This window comes from Haemorhous mexicanus, chromosome 37, assembly GCF_027477595.1.
Source record: "Haemorhous mexicanus isolate bHaeMex1 chromosome 37, bHaeMex1.pri, whole genome shotgun sequence".
In the NCBI taxonomy this organism is placed as follows: Eukaryota; Metazoa; Chordata; class Aves; order Passeriformes; family Fringillidae; genus Haemorhous; species Haemorhous mexicanus.
The window spans coordinates 157,358-176,387 of NC_082377.1; the positions used below are offsets into that span (position 1 = coordinate 157,358).

The 19,030-nt window shown below is 62.1% G+C and overlaps 2 protein-coding genes across 2 annotated transcripts; one reads left to right on the plus strand and one right to left on the minus strand.

Annotated features, from left to right (window-relative positions):
- Positions 1–6: 6 nt before the first annotated feature.
- Positions 7–9,843, minus strand: LOC132341233 (branched-chain-amino-acid aminotransferase, mitochondrial-like; the record flags this gene model as incomplete). The annotated part of the gene is made up of 7 exons (XM_059872597.1): positions 9,645–9,843; positions 7,141–7,191; positions 6,137–6,337; positions 4,742–4,852; positions 3,529–3,648; positions 1,765–1,925; positions 7–52 (listed from the first exon to the last, which is right to left on the minus strand). Coding segments are annotated over exons 1-7 (729 nt in total), but the record flags the coding sequence as incomplete, so codon positions are not given.
- Positions 9,844–11,020: 1,177 nt separating this feature from the next.
- Positions 11,021–18,476, plus strand: DHDH (dihydrodiol dehydrogenase; the record flags this gene model as incomplete). The annotated part of the gene is made up of 7 exons (XM_059872598.1): positions 11,021–11,410; positions 12,106–12,217; positions 12,714–12,877; positions 13,497–13,752; positions 14,907–15,031; positions 16,794–16,944; positions 17,886–18,476. Coding segments are annotated over 7 exons (1,485 nt in total), but the record flags the coding sequence as incomplete, so codon positions are not given.
- Positions 18,477–19,030: the final 554 nt, after the last annotated feature.

The following is a 19,030-nucleotide window of genomic DNA, read 5'->3' on the forward strand; positions in this document are numbered from 1 at the left end:
CCAAAATCGGCCCCGCGCCGCCTCCTGCAGCTCCAGGCACGGCCCGTAGTTCCTGGGGAGGGGGCACCGATGGGGGCACCCCAAAGACCCCCAAAAACCCCCCCAAAACCCCCCCCAAAAATACCCCAAAAAACCGCAATGAAATATCCCCAAAATAACCCAAAATAACCCAAAATCGGGCCCGCGCCGCCTCCTGCAGCTCCAGGCACGGCCCGCAGTTCCTGGGGAGGGGGCACGCATGGGGGGCACCCCAAAGACCCCCAAAAACCCCCCCCAAAAAACCCCCCAAAAAACCGCAATGAAATATCCCCAAAATAACCCAAAATAACCCAAAATCGGCCCCGCGCCGCCTCCTGCAGCTCCAGGCACGGCCCGCAGTTCCTGGGGAGGGGGCACGCATGGGGGCACCCCAAAGACCCCCAAAAACCCCCCCAAAAACCCCCCAAAAATACCCCCAAAACCCCCCAAAATACCCCAAAACTGCCCCCCAAATTTACCCAAAAATCCCTCAAAAAAACCCCCAAAAACGAAACCCCAAAAGCCCCCAAAAACGCCAAAGCCCTCCCAGACCCCCGGCGGTCACTCCCAGGGGTCAGTGGTCACTCCCCACCCCCCAGTGGTCACTGGTCACTCTGGTGGTCAGTGGTCACTCCCAGGGGTCAGTGGTCACTCTGGTCAGTGGTCACTCAGGTGGTCAGTGATCACTCCCCCTGCCCAGTGGTCACTCTGGTGGTCACTCTGGTGGTCAGTGGTCACTCTGGTCAGTGGTCAGTGGTGACTCCCATGGGTCAGTGGTCTCTCTGGTGGTCACTCTGGTGGTCACTCCGGTGGTCACTCCCATGGGTCAGTGGTCACTCTGGTGGTCACTCTGGTGGTCAGTGGTCACTCTGGTGGTCACTCTGGTCACTGGTCACTCCGGTGGTCACTCCGGTGGTCACTCAGGTCACTGGTCACTCTGGTGGTCACTCCCCCTGCCCAGTGGTCACTCCCATGGGTCAGTGGTCTCTCTGGTGGTCACTCCGGTGGTCACTCCGGTGGTCAGTGGTCACTCCGGTGGTCACTCTGGTGGTCACTCCGGTGGTCACTCCGGTGGTCACTCCGGTGGTCACTCACCCGCCCAGCTTGCAGTGCCCGGCCCCGCCCGGCCACGCCCGCACGTGGTCACTCACTCCCCACCCCCCCGTGGTCACTCCCATGGGTCAGTGGTCACTCCCCCTGCCTAGTGGTCACTCTGGTGGTCACTCTGGTGGTCACTCCCCACCCCCCAGTGGTCACTCCCATGGGTCAATGGTCACTGTGGTCACTGGTCACTCCGGTGGTCACTCCCCCTGCCCAGTGGTCACTCTGGTGGTCACTCTGGTGGTCACTCTGGTGGTCACTCTGGTGGTCACTCCGGTGGTCACTCCGGTGGTCACTCACCCGCCCAGCTTGCAGTGCCCGGCCCCGCCCGGCCACGCCCGCACGTGGTCACTCACTCCCCACCCCCCAGTGGTCACTCCCATGGGTCAGTGGTCACTCCCATGGGTCAGTGGTCACTCTGGTGGTCACTGGTCACTCTGGTCAGTGGTCAGTGGTGACTCCCATAGGTCACTGGTCACTCCGGTGGTCAGTGGTCACTCCCATGGGTCAGTGGTCACTCCCATGGGTCACTGGTCACTCCGGTGGTCACTCCGGTGGTCAGTGGTCACTCTGGTCAGTGGTCACTCCCATGGGTCAGTGGTCTCTCTGGTGGTCACTCCGGTGGTCACTCCGGTGGTCACTCACCCGCCCAGCTTGCAGTGCCCGGCCCCGCCCGGCCACGCCCGCACGTGCCGCGGGTCCGCCAGGAGCCGGACGGGCCCGAAGCCCCCCGGGAAGTACGGCCCGACCGGGCAGAGCAGCACGAAGAGCAGGGCCCGGCCGGGGGGCGCGACCCCCAGGGTGGGCTGGGGGGACAACACATCAGGGACCCCCGAAACGACCCCAAAACCCCAAAAATCACCCCAAAAACCGCCCCGAAAACCACCCCAAAACCGCCCCAAAAACTGCCCAAAAACTGCCCCAAAAACCGCCCCAAAAACTGCCCAAACTGCCCCAAACTGCCCGAAATGCCCCAAACTGCCCCAAACTGCCCCAAACTGCCCGAAATGCCCCAAACTGCCCCAAACTGCGCACGGCCCGACCGGGCAGAGCAGCACGAACTGGGGGGCACGGCCGGGGGGCGCGACCCCCAGGGTGGGCTGGGGGGGACAACACATCAGGGACCCCCGAAACGACCCCAAAACCCCAAAAATCACCCCAAAAACCACCCCGAAAATCACCCCAAAAACCGCCCCCAAAAACCGCCCAAAAACCGCCCCAAAAACTGCCCCAAACTGCCCCAAAAACCGCCCCACAAACTGCCCCAAACTGCCCCAAAAACTGCCCCAAACTGCCCCAAACTGCCCCAAAAACTGCCCCAAAAACTGCCCCAAACTGCCCCAAAAACTGCCCCAAACTGCCCCAAAAACCGCCCCACAAACTGCCCCAAAAACCGCCCCACAAACTGCCCCAAACTGCCCCAAAAACTGCCCCAAACTGCCCCAAACTGCCCCAAAAACTGCCCCAAAAACTGCCCCAAACTGCCCCAAAAACTGCCCCAAACTGCCCCAAACTGCCCCAAACTGCCCCAAACTGCCCCAAACTGCCCCAAAAACTGCCCCAAACTGCCCCGAAAACCGCCCCAAACTGCCCCAAACTGCCCCAAACTGCCCCAAAAACTGCCCCAAACTGCCCCAAACTGCCCCAAACTGCCCCAAACTGCCCCAAAAACTGCCCCAAACTGCCCCGAAAACCGCCCCAAACTGCCCCAAACTGCCCCAAACTGCCCCAAACTGCCCCAAACTGCCCCAAACTGCCCCAAACTGCGCACGGCCCGACCGGGCAGAGCAGCACGAACTGGGGGGCACGGCCGGGGGGCGCGACCCCCAGGGTGGGCTGGGGGGACAACACATCAGGGACCCCGAAACGACCCCAAAACCCCCAAAAATCACCCCAAAAACCGCCCCGAAAATCACCCCCAAAAACCGCCCCGAAAAACCACCTGAAAACCCCTGAAATCGCCCCAAATCCTCCTCCAAACCCCCAAAATCCCCCCAGAGCCCCCAGCACCCCCAAACCCCCCGGAATTCACCCCAAAAGCCCCCCAAACCCCCCCCCAAACCCCCCGGGACCCCTCCCCAACCCCCCCGGGACCCCCGGGACCCCCGCCCACCTCGGTGCCGATGAAGGTGGGCCGGATGTAGAGGCTGCTCTGGGGGTCCCGCGGCACCCAAACCCCCCGGAATTCACCCCAAATCCCCCCAAATCCCCCCAGGACCCCCCGGGACCCCTCCCCAAATCCCCCCCGGGACCCCCGCCCACCTCGGTGCCGATGAAGGTGGGCCGGATGTAGAGGCTGCTCTGGGGGTCCCGCGGCACCCAAACCCCCCGGAATTCACCCCAAACCCCCCCAAACCCCCCCGGGACCCCTCCCCAACCCCCCCCGGGACCCCCGGGACCCCCGCCCACCTCGGTGCCGATGAAGGTGGGCCGGATGTAGAGGCTGCTCTGGGGGTCCCGCGGCACCCAGCGCCCCTCGAGCCGCACCAGGGCCCGGATGCACTCGAGGAGCTCCCGCCCGTCAAACTCCTGGGGGGAACTGGGATGGACTGGGGGGAACTGGGAATGGGGCTGGGGGGGACTGGGAGGGACTGGGAGGGACTGGGGGGACTGGGAGGGACTGGGGGGGACTGGGAGGGACTGGGGGGGACTGGGATGGGGCACTGGGATGGACTGGGAGGGACTGGGAATGGGGCTGGGGGGACTGGGGGGAACTGGGAATGGGGCTGGGGGGGACTGGGGGGGACTGGGAGGGACTGGGATGGACTGGGGGAACTGGGAGGGACTGGGGGGAACTGGGATAGACTGGGGGGAACTGGGAATGGGGCTGGGGGGGACTGGGGGGGACTGGGAGGGACTGGGATGGACTGGGAATGGGGCTGGGAATTTTTTTTTTAAATTTTCGATATTTTGGGAGAGTCTCAGGGTGATTTTGAGGGTTTTTGGGGTGATTTTGGGTGATTTGGGGTGATTTTGGGTGATTTTGGGGTGATTTGGGGTGATTTTGGGGTGATTTTGGGGCGATTTGGGCACTCACAGGCAGGCACACCCTGCAGGGGTGATTTTGGGGTGATTTTGGGTGATTTTGGGGTGATTTGGGGTGATTTTGGGTGATTTTGGGTGATTTTGGGGCGATTTTGGGGCGATTTTGGGGTGATTTGGGGTGATTTGGGGTGATTTGGGGTGATTTTGGGTGATTTTGGGTGTTTTTGGGTGATTTGGGGACTCACAGGCAGGCACACCCTGCAGGGGTGATTTTGGGGTGATTTGGGGTGTTTTGGGGTGATTTGGGGTGATTTTGGGTGATTTGGGGTGATTTTGGGGTGATTTTGGGGCGATTTGGGCACTCACAGGCAGGCACACCCTGCAGGGGTGATTTTGGGGTGATTTTGGGGTGATTTTGGGTGATTTTGGGTGATTTTGGGGCGATTTTGGGGTGATTTTGGGTGATTTTGGGGCGATTTGGGCACTCACAGGCAGGCACACCCTGCAGGGGTGATTTTGGGGTGATTTCGGGTGATTTTGGGTGATTTTGGGTGATTTGGGCACTCACAGGCAGGCACACCCTGCAGGGGTGATTTTGGGGTGATTTTGGGTGATTTGAGGTGATTTGGGCACTCACAGGCAGGCACACCCTCCGGGCCGATCTCTGCATCCTCTCCATGTTCAGTTCGGGGCGAAAAAGCCGAATTTTGTCGTCGTCGCCCCGAAAAGCCTTGAGGCCCTCGAAGAGCTGCAGGGGATGGGGGGGGTTGTGCATTTTGGGGTGGTTTTGGCCATTTTGGGTGGTTTTGGCCATTTTGGGTGGTTTTGGGGTGATTTGGGGCCGGTTTTGGGGTGATTTGGAGCCGTTTTTGGGGGGATTTTGGGGCCGTTTTTGGGGTGATTTTGGGGCCGTTTTTGGGGTGATTTTGGGGCCGTTTTTGGGGTGATTTGGGGCCGTTTTTGGGGTGATTTTGGGGCCGTTTTTGGGGTGATTTGGGGCCGTTTTTGGGGTGATTTGGAGCCGTTTTTGGGGTGATTTTGGGGCCGTTTTTGGGGTGATTTTGGGGCCGTTTTTGGGGTGATTTGGGGCCGTTTTTGGGGTGATTTTGGGGCCGTTTTTGGGGTGATTTTGGGGCCGTTTTTGGGGGGATTTTTGGGGATTTTCAGCCCCACACACCTCCACAGCGTAGTGCTGGATTTGGGGGGTGATTTGGGATATTTTTGAGCTGGTTTTGGGGTAATTTTGGGCAGTTTTTGAGCAGTTTTTGGGCTGTTTATTTGGGGTAACTTTGGGCAGTTTTGGGGCAGTTTTTGGACTGTTTTTTGGGGTAACTTTGGGCAGTTTTGGGGCAGATTTTTGACTGTTTTTTGGGGTAACTTTGGGCAGTTTTTGAGCAGTTTTTGGGGCAGTTTTTGGACTGTTTTTTGGGGTAACTTTGGCAGTTGGGCAGTTTTGGGGCAGTTTTTGGGGCAGTTTTTGGACTGTTTTTTGGGGTAACTTTGGGCAGTTTTTGAGCAGTTTTTGGGGCAGTTTTTGGACTGTTTTTTGGGGTAACTTTGGGCAGTTTTGGGGCAGTTTTTGGGGTAACTTTGGGCAGTTTTTGAGCAGATTTTGGGGCAGTTTTTGGACTGTTTTTTGGGGTAACTTTGGGCAGTTTTTGGACTGTTTTTTGGGGTAACTTTGGGCAGTTTTGGGGCAGATTCTGGGCAGTTTCTGTGCTGTTTTGGGGGTGATTTTGGGGCAGTTTTGGGGCAGTTTTTGGACTGTTTTTTGAGGTAACTTTGGGCAGTTTTGGGGCAGATTTTTGACTGTTTTTTGGGGTAACTTTGGGCAGTTTTTGAGCAGTTTTTGGGCAGTTTCTGTGCTGTTTTTTGGGGTAACTTTGGGCTGGTTTTGGGGCAGATTTTTGGACTGTTTTTTGGGGTAACTTTGGGCAGCTTTGGGGCAGATTTTGGGCAGTTTCTGTGCTGTTTTTGGGGTGATTTTGGGGCAGTTTTGGGGTGATTTGGGGGATCTTTCAGCCGCCGTTACCTCCACGGCGTAGTGCAGGGCGCTGGAGGCCGGGTGCAGCCGCAGCTCCTGGAAGGGGCGGATCTGGGGGCGCCCCCAGCCCCCCGCCCGCTCCCACTCCACCGTCAGCATGTGGTCGGTGAAAACCTTCCCAAAGAGCAGATCCCGGGGGGCCGGGGGGGTCCCAGGGGCCCCCGAGCGCTGCAGCTCCAGCTCCGAGGCCTGGGGGGAGTCGGGGTCGTTTTGGGGGGGTTTGGGGTCATACAGGGGGATTTGGGGGGATTTGGGGTCATTTTGGGGGATTTGGGGTCGTTTTGGGGGATTTGGGGGGATTTGGGGTCATACAGGGGGTTTGGGGTCGTTTGGGGGGATTTGGGGTCATTTGGGGGGGTTTGGGGTCATTTTGGGGGGATTTGGGGTCGTTTTGGGGGGATTTGGGGGGATTTGTGGGGGTTTGGGGTCATTTGGGGGGATTTGGGGGGATTTGCGGTCATATGGGGATTTGGGGTCATTTGGAGGGGATTTGGGGTCGTTTGGGGGGATTTGGGGTCATTTTGGGCGGATTTGGGGTTGCTTTGGGGGGATTTGGGGGGGATTTTGGGGATTTGAGGTCATTTTGGGGGGATTTGGGGTCATTTGGGGGGATTTGGGGTCATCTGGGGGGATTTTGGGATTTATTTGGGGATTTGGGGTCATTTTGGGGGATTTTGGGGGATTTGGGGTCGTTTTGGGGGGATTTGGGGGGATTTGGGGTCATTTTGGGGGATTTGGGGGGATTTGGGGTAATTTGGGGGGATTTTGGGATTCATTTGGGGGGATTTTGGGGTCATGCGGGGTGTTTAGGGATTTATTTGGGGTAATTTGGGGCTATTTGGGGGATATTTTGGGGGATATTTTGGGGGATATTTTGGCTCTTTTGGGGCTATTTTAAGGGATATTTTGGGGTTTATTTTGGGGTTTATTTCAGGGTTCATTTTGGGGCTGTTTTGGGGCTGTTTGGGGCAGTTTTGGGTTTCCCTCCTCACCCTGAAGGTGCTCTTGTAGCCGCGCCGGGGCCGCAGCAGCGTCGCCAGCACCTGGGGGAGGGGCACAGCCTCCAGTCTGGACCAGTCTGGACCAGTCTGGCCCCATTGCACCCCGTTTCGGCCCCAGTTTGGTTCCATTTTACCCCATTTTTACCCATTTTACCCCATTTTACCCATTTTTACCCCATTTTTACCTCATTTTAATCCCATTTTACCCATTTTTACCCCATTTTTACCCCATTTTAATCCCATTTTACCCATTTTTACCCCATTTTACCCCATTTTTACCCCATTTTTACCCCATTTTAATCCCATTTTTACCCCATTTTACCCCATTTTTCCCCATTTTTATCCCATTTTTACCCCATTTTCCCCATTTTTAACCCATTTTACCCCATTTAACCCCATTTTACCCCATTTTTACCCCATTTAACCCCATTTTTCCCCATTTTTACCCCTTTTTACCCCATTTTACCCCATTTTTACCCCATTTAACCCCATTTAACTCCATCTTTACCCATTTTTACCCCATTTTACCCCATTTTTACCCCTTTTTACCCCATTTTACCCCATTTTTACCCCATTTAACCCCATTTAACTCCATCTTTACCCATTTTTACCCCATTTTTACCCCATTTAAACCCATTTTTACCCCATTTTTACCTCATTTTAATCCCATTTTACCCATTTTACCCCATTTTACCCCATTTTACCCCATTTTTACCCCATTTTACCCCATATTTACCCCATTTTTCCCCCATTTTACCCCATTTAACCCAATTTTCCCCCATTTTTACCCCATTTTCCCCCATTTTTGCCCCATTTTTACCCGATTTTCACCCCATTTTCCCCCATTTTCACCCCAGTTTGTCCCAGTTCACCCCAGTTTGTCCCAGTTCACCCCAGTTTGCCCCCGCAGCGGGGAGGGCGTGGCCATGGGGGGAGGGGTCCAGGCCCTGCCCCTCCCCCAGCCGGACTTTGACCCCCCCCGGAGCCGCCATTGCCGGGACACGCGGGACTGGGAGCACTGGGAGCACTGGGAGCGACTGGGAGAGACTGGGAGAGACTGGGAGAGACTGGGAATGGACTGGGAGGGACTGGGGGGGACTGGGAGAGACTGGGAATGGACTGGGAATGGACTGGGGGGGACTGGGAAAGACTGGGAATGGACTGGGGGGGACTGGGAGAGACTGGGAATGGACTGGGAATGGACTGGGGGGGACTGGGAAAGACTGGGAAAGACTGGGGGGGACTGGGAGAGACTGGGAATGGAGTGGGAATGGAGTGGGGGGGACTGGGAGGGACTGGGAGGGACTGGAGGGGACTGGAGAGGCACTGGGATGAACTGGGAGGGGACTGGGAGCACTGGGGGGCACTGGGGAGGGACTGGGGGGGCACTGGGAGCACTGGGAGGGACTGGGAGCACTGGGGGGGCACTGGGAGCACTGGGAGGGGGCACTGGGAGCACTGGGGGGGGGCACTGGGAGGGACTGGGGGGGGCACTGGGAGCACTGGGAGGGACTGGGATGAGCCCCAGTAGGGCCTGAGGGGAACTGGGATGGCCCAGGGGAAACTGGGAGTGACTGGGAGGCACTGGGAGCCCCGAGGGGTCACTGGGGTTACTGGGAGGGGACTGGGAGTTACTGGGAGTTACTGGGAGGAGTCACGGGGCTAACTGGGAGGAGACTGGGAGCACCAAGCGATCCCTCGGGGGGGCGCACTGGGCTAACTGGGAGGGGTCACTGGGGTTACTGGGAGCACTGGGAAGGGTCACTGGGCTAACTGGGAGTTACTGGGAGCACTGGGAGGGGTCACTGGGCTAACTGGGCTAACTGGGAGGGGGCACTGGGCTAACTGGGAGCACTGGGAGGGGTCACTGGGAGCACTGGGAGGGGTCACCGGGCTAACTGGGCTAACTGGGAGGGGTCACTGGGGTCACTGGGCTAACTGGGAGCACTGGGAGGGGTCACTGGGAGCACTGGGAGGGGTCACTGGGCTAACTGGGAGGGGGCACTGGGGTCACTGGGGTTACTGGGAGCACTGGGAGGGGCCACTGGGCTAACTGGGAGTTACTGGGAGGGGTCACCGGGCTAACTGGGCTAACTGGGAGGGGTCACTGGGCTAACTGGGAGCACCGGGAGGCTTTACTGGGCTAACTGGGAGGGGTCACTGGGGTCACTGGGCTAACTGGGAGCACTGGGAGGGGTCACCGGGATAACTGGGCTAACTGGGAGGGGTCACTGGGCTAACTGGGAGGGGGCACTGGGGTTACTGGGCTAACTGGGAGCACTGGGAGGGGTCACCGGGCTAACTGGGCTAACTGGGAGGGGTCACTGGGGTTACTGGGAGCACTGGGAGGGGTCACCGGGCTAACTGGGAGCACTGGGAGGGGTCACTGGGCTAACTGGGCTAACTGGGAGGGGTCACTGGGAGCACTGGGAGGGGTCACTGGGGTCACTGGGAGGGGTCACTGGGGTCACTGGTGCCGCCGCCGCCGCCCTCACCGCTCCGCCGCCCCGGGACCGCAGCGCCGCCGCCGCCATCGCTCCAGGCCCCGCCCACCCTCCCGCTCTGCGCCAATCGCAGCGCTCCCTCCCGCCCCGCCTACTCCGGCAGACCAATAGAAACGCGCGGCCGCGCCCCGCCCTCGCCTTCAGCCAATCACAGCGTGCTGTTCCACCCCGCCCCCACCTCGACCAATCAGCGCGCGCCGGCCCGCGGCCAATCAGCGAGCGCGGTTCGCGCAACGCCCCGCCTCAAACCACGCCCCCAGGCCGACAATAAACGGAGCGGTTCATCCGCCGCTCATTTGCATATCGGCCACGCCCCTGACCAATGGGAGCGCGGCGCCGCGCGGAGGGGGCGTGGCCACGGCACGTGCTCGGGGGGCCACGCCCCCGAGGGGAGCCCGGGAGCCAAAAATCCCCAAAATTCCCCAAAATTCCCCAAATCCCCCCGAAATGCCCCAAAATCCCCGAAAATTGGGGACCCCCAAAATGCCCCAAAATGCCCCGAAATCCCCGAAAATTGGGGACCCTCAAAATGCCCCCGAAATCCCCCAAATCCCCCGAAATCCCCCAAATCCCCCCAAATCCCCCAAATCCCCCCAAATCCCGGCTCCCCCCAGGGGTTCTCGGGGCCCTCGCCCCCCCGCCCCTCCCCCCCTTTGGTGTGCCCCTCCCCCCCGTCCGTGGGTGGGGGTGGGGCGCGCGGAGCTTCCCACGCCGGGGGGAGGGGCCGGCGGGGCCCCGAGAGTGCCCCGGCAGGTGAGGGAGCGGACCGGGACCGGACCGGGTCAGGAACCGGGTCAGGAACCGGGTCAGGAACCGGGATTGGGGTCAGGAACCGGGACAGGAACCGGGATTGGGGTCAGGGACCGGGACAGGAACCGGGATTGGGGTCAGGGACCGGGACAGGAACCGGGTCAGGAACCGGGATTGGGGTCAGGGACCGGACTGGGACCGGGTCAGGGACCGGGACAGGAACCGGGATTGGGGTCAGGGACCGGGTCAGGAACCGGGACAGGAACCGGGATTGGGGTCAGGGACCGGGACAGGACCGGGACCAGGTCAGGAACCGGGACAGGAACCGGAGTTGGGGTCAGGGACCGGACCGGGACCGGGTCAGGAACCGGGACAGGACCGGGATTGGGGTCAGGAACCGGGACAGGACCGGGACTGGGGTTGGGAACCGGGACAGGAGCCGGGTCAGGGTCAGGACCGGGACCGGGACCGGGACAGGAATCGGGACTGGGACGGGACGGGACCGGGGCTGGGGTCGGGACAAGAACCGGGCCGGGACTGGGAGCGGGGTCGGGGTTGGGACCGGACCGGGACCGGGACAGGGACAGGAACCGGGAGCGGGACCGGGATCATGACACGGATCTGGGCCAGGATCGGGATCGGGACCAGGACATGGATCGGGACCGGGACACGGATCGGGACCAGGACCGGGACCGGGCCCGGGAGCCGCAGCCGTGCCCCGGCCCGGAGCGCCCCCGAGCCCCCCCCGGGCCGCCCCCCGGCCCCACCCGCTGGGGCATCTGCTCGGCCGGGGCCATCAGCCACGACTTCGTGCTGGCCCTGCAGACCCTGCCGCGCTCCGAGCACACGGTGGGACCCCCGGGACCCCCGGGACCCCCGGGACCCCCCCGGGACCCCCCAAATCCCGGGGAGCCCCAAAACCCCCGGGATCCCCCCCAAAAATCCCCGGGGCCATCAGCCACGACTTCGTGCTGGCCCTGCAGACCCTGCCCCGCTCCGAGCACACGGTGGGACCCCCGGGACCCCCCGGGACCCCTCGAACCCCCCCGGGACCCCCCAAATCCCGGAGAGCCCCAAAACCCCCGGGATCCCCCCAAAATCCCCCCAAAACACCCCCGGGAGGCCCAAATCCAGGGGGAACCACAAAATCCCCCCGGGACCCCCCCCCAAAATCTCCCCGGGACCCCAAAAATCCTGGGAGTGTCCCCAGAAATCCTGGGGGCGCCCCAAAACCCACGGGACACCCCCAAACCTGGGCGTGTCCCCAACACCCCCAAACCTGGGCGTGGCCCCAAATTCTGGGCGCGGCCCCAAACCTGGGCGGGGCCCCAAAAACCCCGGGGGTTTTGGGATGTCCCGGGTGGGATTTTGGGATGTCCCGGGTGGGGTTTTGGGGTGTCCCGGGTGGGATTTTGGGTTTGTCCTTGGTGGGATTTTGGGATGTCCCGGGTGGGATTTTGGGGTCCCCCGGGTTTTGGGGCGTCCGGGGTGGGAATTTGGGGTGTCCCGGGTGGGATTTTGGGGTGACCCCGGCTGTGCCCAGGTGGCCGCGGTGGCCGCCCGGGACCTGGGCCGCGCCGGGGGTTTTGGGGTGTCCCTGGTGGGATTTTGGGGTGTCCCGGGTTTTGGGATTTTGGGGTGTCCCGGGTGGGGTTTTGGGGTGTCCCGGGTGGGATTTTGGGGTGACCCCGGCTGTGCCCAGGTGGCCGCGGTGGCCGCCCGGGACCTGGGCCGCGCCCGGGCCTTCGCGCGGCGCCTCGGGGTGCCCCGGGCGTTCGGATCCTACGAGGAGCTGGCCCGGGACCCCGGCGTGGGTGAGACCCCCGGGACCGGGGGGGCCGGGGGGGTGGGGGTTTTGGGGGGATTTGGGGTTTTTTGGGGTTTTTATGGTTTTTTGGGTTTTATGGGTTTTTTTGTGTTTTATGGGGAGGAATTTTGGTTTTTTGGGGTTTTTGGGGTCAGGTATTTTAGGGCTTCCCTGAGGTGGCTTTTAAAGGGTTTCGAGGAGATTTTTTTGGGGTTTTTCGATTTTTTTTGGGTTTTGTAGGTTTTTGGGGGGTTTTATGGGTTTTTTGGGGCAGTTCTGTTTTTTGGGATCGGGTTTTTTTGGGGGTCCCTGATGTGATTTTTGGGGTGCCCCCCAGACGTGGTGTACGTGGGGACGGTGAACCCCGCTCACCTGCCCGCGGGGCTGCTGTTCGATGGGGTTTTTTGGGGGGTTTTTTGGGGGTTTTTTTGGGGTTTTTTGGGGTTTTTTGGGATCGGGGTTTTTTGGGGGTCCCTGATGTGATTTTTGGGGCGCCCCCCCAGACGTGGTGTACGTGGGGACGGTGAACCCCGCTCACCTGCCCGCGGGGCTGCTCTTCCTGCGCCACGGCCGCCCGGTGCTGATGGAGAAGCCGATGGCGCTCGGGGCCCGCGAGGTCGCGCAGCTCGTGGGGACAGCGCGGGACAAGGGCGTGTTCCTGATGGAGGTGGGGCTCCCAGTGCTCCCAGTGCCCCATTCCCAGTGCCCCCAGTGCTCCCAGTGCCCCCAGTGCCCCATTCCCAGTGCTCCCAGTGCTCCCAGTGCCCCCAGTGCCCCATTCCCAGTGCCCCCAGTGCTCCCAGTGCTCCCAGTGCCCCCAGTGCCCCATTCCCAGTCCCCCCAACCCCTCCCAGTGCTCCCAGTCCCTCCCAGTACCCCCGATACCCCTAGTATCACCATTCCCAGTGCTCCCAGTGCTCCCAGTACCCCCGATATCCCCAGTATCCCCATTCCCAGTCCCTCCCAGTGCTCCCAGTAGCCCCAGTTTCTCTCCCCAGGGGTTCTGGACCCGCTTCTTCCCGGCCTGGCGCCGCCTGCGCTCGCTCCCCCAGTGCCCCCAGTCCCTCCCAGTACCCCCGATATCCCCAGTATCACCATTCCCAGTGCTCCCAGTGCTCCCAGTACCCCCGATATCCCCACTATCACCATTCCCAGTGCTCCCAGTGCTCCCAGTCCCTCCCAGTACCCCCAGTCCCCCCCAGTACCCCCAGTATCCCCACTATCACCATTCCCAGTCCCCCCAGTCCCTCCCAGTCCCTCCCAGTAGCCCCAGTTTCTCTCCCCAGGGGTTCTGGACCCGCTTCTTCCCCGCCTGGCGCCGCCTGCGCTCGCTGGCGGCCGGGGGGGCTCTGGGGACCCCCCTGGTGCTGCGGGGGGAGCTCGGCTTCTGCCTGGGGGGGGTCCCGCGGCTGCGCGAGCCCGGCCTGGGCGGGGGGGTCCTGCTGGACCTGGGGGGCTACGGGCTGCAGATGGCGCTGGCCCTGCTGGGGGGGGGGCGGCCCCCCGGCCTGCTGCGGGCCCACGGCGTGCTGCACCCCAGCGGTATGCACTGGGGGCACTGGGAGCACTGGGAGGGACTGGGAATGGGGACTGGGGGCACTGGGGGGGACTGGGAGGGACTGGGAGCACTGGGAGGGGCTGGGGGCACTGGGAGCACTGGGGGCACTGGGGGCACTGGGAGGGACTGGGAGGGACTGGGAGCACTGGGGGCACTGGGGGCACTGGGGGCACTGGGAATGGGGACTGGGAATGGGGACTGGGAGCACTGGGGGCACTGGGGGCACTGGGGGCACTGGGAGCACTGGGAATGGGGACTGGGGGGACTGGGGGCACTGGGGGCACTGGGGGCACTGGGAGCACTGGGGGCACTGGGAGGGGATACTGGGGGGACTGGGGGGACTGGGGGGACTGGGGGGACTGGGAATGGGGACTGGGGGCACTGGGAGCACTGGGAGCGGGGCTGGGGGCACTGGGAGCACTGGGGGCACTGGGAGGGGATACTGGGAGCACTGGGAGCACTGGGGGCTCTGGGGGCACTGGGAGGGACTGGGGGGACTGGGAATGGGGACTGGGAATGGGACTGGGAGCACTGGGAGCACTGGGGGGACTGGGGGCACTGGGAATGAGGACTGGGGGGACTGGGAATGGGGACTGGGAGCACTGGGAATGGGGACTGGGGGCACTGGGAGCACTGGGAATGGGATTGGGGGCACTGGGAGCGCTGGGAGCGGGACTGGGGGCATTGGGGGGACTGGGAGGGACTGGGAGGGACTGGGGGGACTGGGAATGAGGACTGGGAGCACTGGGAGCGCTGGGAGCAGGACTGGGAATGGGGACTTGGGGGAATGGGGGGACTGGGAACAGAGACTGGGAGCACTGGGGGGAGTGGGGGGACTGGGAATGGGGACTGGGAGCGCTGGGGGCGGGACTGGGGGGACTGGGAGCACTGGGAATGGGACTGGGAATGGGACTGGGGATACTGGGAGGGGCTGGGAGGCACTGGAAGTGACTGGGGATACTGGGAGCACTTGTGGGGGGCACTGGGAGGGGACTGGGCGGGTCTGGGGTCTCTCTTCCCCGTTTTCCCCCTTTTCTTCCCTTTCTTGTCTCATTTCTCTCCCTTTCCCCCCATTATCCCCCCCCTTTCTCCCCCCCCCGTTTTTTGCCCGTTTCCCGCCGGTTTCGCCCCATTCCAGGCGTGGACGAGTCGGTGTCGCTGTCGCTCTCCTTCCCCGGGGGCAGCCTGGCCTCGCTCGTCTTCTCCATGGCCGCGGAGCTGCCGGGGGCGGCGGCGCTGGGGGGGCCGCGCGGCTGGGCCCAGGTGACCCCAAACCCCGGGGATTCACCCCAAAACCGCAGGGATTCACCCCAAAACCCGCGGGATTCACCCCAAAACCCGGGGCGGCCTCAGAACCCCGGGGATTCACCCCAAAACCCGCGGGATTCACCCCAAAACCCGGGGCGGCCCCAAAACCCCGGGGATTCACCCCAAAACTCCAGGGATTCACCCCAAAACCCGGGGATTCACCCCAGAACCCCGGGGATTCACCCCAAATCCCGGGGGATTCACCCCAAACCCCGGGGATTCACCCCAAAACCCGGGGATTCACCCCAAAACCCCGGGGATTCACCCCAAATCCCGCGGGATTCACCCCAAAAACCCGGGGCGGCCCCAAAACCCCGGGGATTCACCCCAAAACCCCGGGGATTCACCCCAAAACCCAGGGCGGCCCCAAAACCCCGGGGATTCACCCCAAAACTCCAGGGATTCACCCCAAAACCCGGGGCGGCCCCAAAACCCCGGGGATTCACCCCAAAATCCGGGGCGGCCCCAGAACCCCGGGGATTCACCCCAAATCCCGGGGGATTCACCCCAAAACCCGCGGGATTCACCCCAAAACCCCGGGGGATTCACCCCAAAACTCGGGGCGGCCCCAGAACCCCGGGGATTCACCCCAAAACTCCGGGGATTCACCCCAGAACCCGGGGCGGCCCCAGAACCCCGGGGATTCACCCCAAAACCCGCGGGATTCACCCCAAAACCCCGGGGATTCACCCCAAAACCCGGGGATTCACCCCAAAACCCCGGGGCGGCCCCAAAACCCCGGGGATTCACCCCAAAACCCCGGGGATTCACCCCAAAACCCGGGGCGGCCCCAAAACCCGGGGAGGCCCCAAAACCCGCGGGATTCACCCCAAAACCCCGGGGATTCACCCCAAAACCCGCGGGATTCACCCCAAAACCCCGGGAATTCACCCCAAAACCCGGGGCGGCCCCAGAACCCCGGGGATTCACCCCAAAACCCGCGGGATTCACCCCAAACCCCGGGGATTCACCCCAAAACCCCGGGGATTCACCCCAAAACCCGCGGGATTCACCCCAAAAACCCGGGGCGGCCCCAAAACCCGGGGATTCACCCCAAAAGCCAGGGGATTCACCCCAAAACCCGGGGCGGCCCCAAACCCCGGGGATTCACCCCAGAACCGCAGGGATTCACCCCAAAACCCGGGAACTGGGGGGAAATCCTGTTTCGGGTTAAACCCCGGGTTTTAGGTTAAACCCTGGGATTTGGGGTGAATCCCCGGGGTTTGGGGTGAATCCCTGGGATTTGGGGTGAATCCCCGGGATTTTGGGGCGGAACCCCCGAGCCTTAGGGGGGCCTGCCTGGTTTTGGAGGCGGGGCTTCATTTTTTGGGGGCTTTCAGGGTTTTTGTTTTTTTTTTTTTTTGAGGTGTTCAGGGTTTTGGGGTTTTTTGGGGCCGGGGTTCATTTTCTGTTTTTTTTTGGGGGGGTTCTGGTATTTTTGGGGGATTTTGGGGGGTTTTAGGGTTCTTGGGGCTGGGGTTTGTTTTTGGGGGATTTTGGGGGGTTTTAGGGTTTTTGGGGCTGGGGTTTGTTTTTGGGGGATTTTGGGGGGGGTTCTGGTATTTTTGGGGGATTTTGGAGGGGGTTTTAGGGTTCTTGGGGCGGGGGTTTGTTTTGTGGGGGGTTTTTGGGTGTTTTAGGGTTTTTGGGGCCGGGGTTTGTTTTGCGGGGTGTTTTTGGGTCTGGGGTCGCCCTGACGCCCCCCTGTGCCCCCCAGCTGCCCAGCCACATGAACTGCCCCACGGAGCTGCTCTGGGGGGGGCGCCGGGAGCGGTTCCCGCTGCCCCCCCCGGCCGAGCCCCTCAACTTCCCCCACAGCACCGGGCTGCGCTACGAGGCCCAGCACGTGCGGGAGTGCCTGCTGCGGGGTCGGTTCGGGGCAAAATCCCCGGGATTGGGGGAAATCCGGGAGTGGGGGGAAAAATCCGGGAGTGGGGGGAAATCCGTGATTGGGGGAAAATCCGGGAGTGGGGGGAAAAATCCCCGGGATTTGGGGGGAAAATGGGGAGTGGGGGCAAAATCCGGGATTGGGGGAAAAATCTGGGATTTGGGGAAAAATGGGGATTTGGGGAAAAATCTGGGATTTGGGGAAAAATGGGGATTTGGGGAAAAATCCGGGATTTGGGGAAAAATGGGGATTTGGGGAAAAATCCGGGATTTGGGGGGAAATGGGGAGTGGGGGGAAAACTGAGGAGTGGGGGAAAAATCCGGGATTTGGGGAAAACTGGGGATTTGGGGCAAAATCCGGGATTTGGGGAAAAATGGGGATTGGGGGCAAAATCCGGGATTGGGGGAAAATGGGGATTGGGGGAAAATGGGGATTGGGGACAAAATCCGGGATTGGGGACAAAATCCGGGATTTGGGGAAAACCGGGGACTGGGGGGAAAAACTGGGGATTGGGGGAAAAATCTGGGATTTGCGGAAAAATGGGGATTTGGGGCAAAATCCGGGATTGGGGGAAAACTGGGGACTGGGGGAAAAATGGGGATTGGGTGGAAAAATGGGGATTTGGGGAAAACCGGGGAAAAATGGGGAGTGGGGGGAAAAATGGGGATTGGGGGGTAAACACCAGGATTTGGGGAAAAACTGGGGATTTGGGGGGAAACAGCGGGATTTTGGGTAAACCCCAGGGTCGGGGGGAGCCCGGGGCTGGGGGGGTCCGGGGCTGGGGGGGGTCCGGGGCTGGGGGGTCCGGGGCTGGGGGGGGTCCGGGGCTGGGGGTGGTCCAGGGGGGTCCGGGCTGGGGGGTCCAGGGCTGGGGGGGTCTGGGGCTGGGGGGTCCGGGGCGCTGACCCCCTGCGCCCCCAGGGCTGACCGAGAGCCCCGAGATGCCGCTGGCCGAGAGCGAGGTCATCGCGCGGCTGCTGGACGAGGCCCGGGCCCAGGTGGGGGCCCAGATGGCCGGAGTGACCTCTGACCCCCAAGTGACCGCTGGAGTGACCTCTGACCCCCAAGTGACCGCTGGAGTGACCGCTGGAGTGACCTCTGACCCCCAAGTGACCGCTGGAGTGACCGCTGGAGTGACCTCTGACCCCCAAGTGACCGCTGGAGTGACCTCTGACCCCCAAGTGACCGCTGGAGTGACCCCGGAGTGACCTCTGACCCTCCTGAGTGACCGCTGACCCTCTGAAGTGACCTCTGACCCCCAAGTGACTGCTGGAGTGACCTCTGACCCCCAAGTGACCGCTGGAGTGACCTCTGACCCCCAAGTGACCACTGGAATGATCTCTGACCCTCCCGAGTGACCGCTGGAGTGACCTCTGACCCTCCCGAGTGACCGCTGGAGTGACCTCTGACCCTCCTGAGTGACCTCTGACCCCCAAGTGACCCCGGAGTGACCAGGGCCGCTCTGGTGCTGCCCAGGCGTGGCTCAGTAAAAGCTCAGAAACCTCCCCAAAACGAGGCCCGCTCACTCCCCGTCCTTCCCAGTAAGGCCCAGACGCATTCTCAGTGCCCCCCAGTAAGGCCCAGCCTCTCCCAGTGCCCCCCAGTAAGGCCCAGACGCACTCCCAGTGCCCCCAGTCAGACTCAGACGCACTCCCAGTCCATCCCAGTAAGGCCCAGCCTCTCCCAGTGCCCCCAGTAAGGCCCAGACGCACTCCCAGTGCCCCCAAGTCAGACTCAGACGCACTCCCAGTCCATCCCAGTAAGGCCCAGGCGCATTCCCAGTGCCCCCAGTAAGGCCCAGACTCTCCCAGTGCTCCCAGTAAGGCCCAGACACATTCCCAGTGCCCCCAGTAAGGCCCAGACTCTCCCAGTCCATCCCAGTAAGGCCCAGCCTCTCCCAGTGCCCCCAGTAAGGCCCAGACACATTCCCAGTGCCCCCAGTAAGGCGCAGATGCACTCCCAGTCCGTCCCAGTTTGGTTTATTCACAGCAGCAGCCCGTGCTGGCGCAGCACGGCCGTGAACGGCCCAGTCCATCCCAGTCAGACTCCCACAGCCCCAGTTTGTC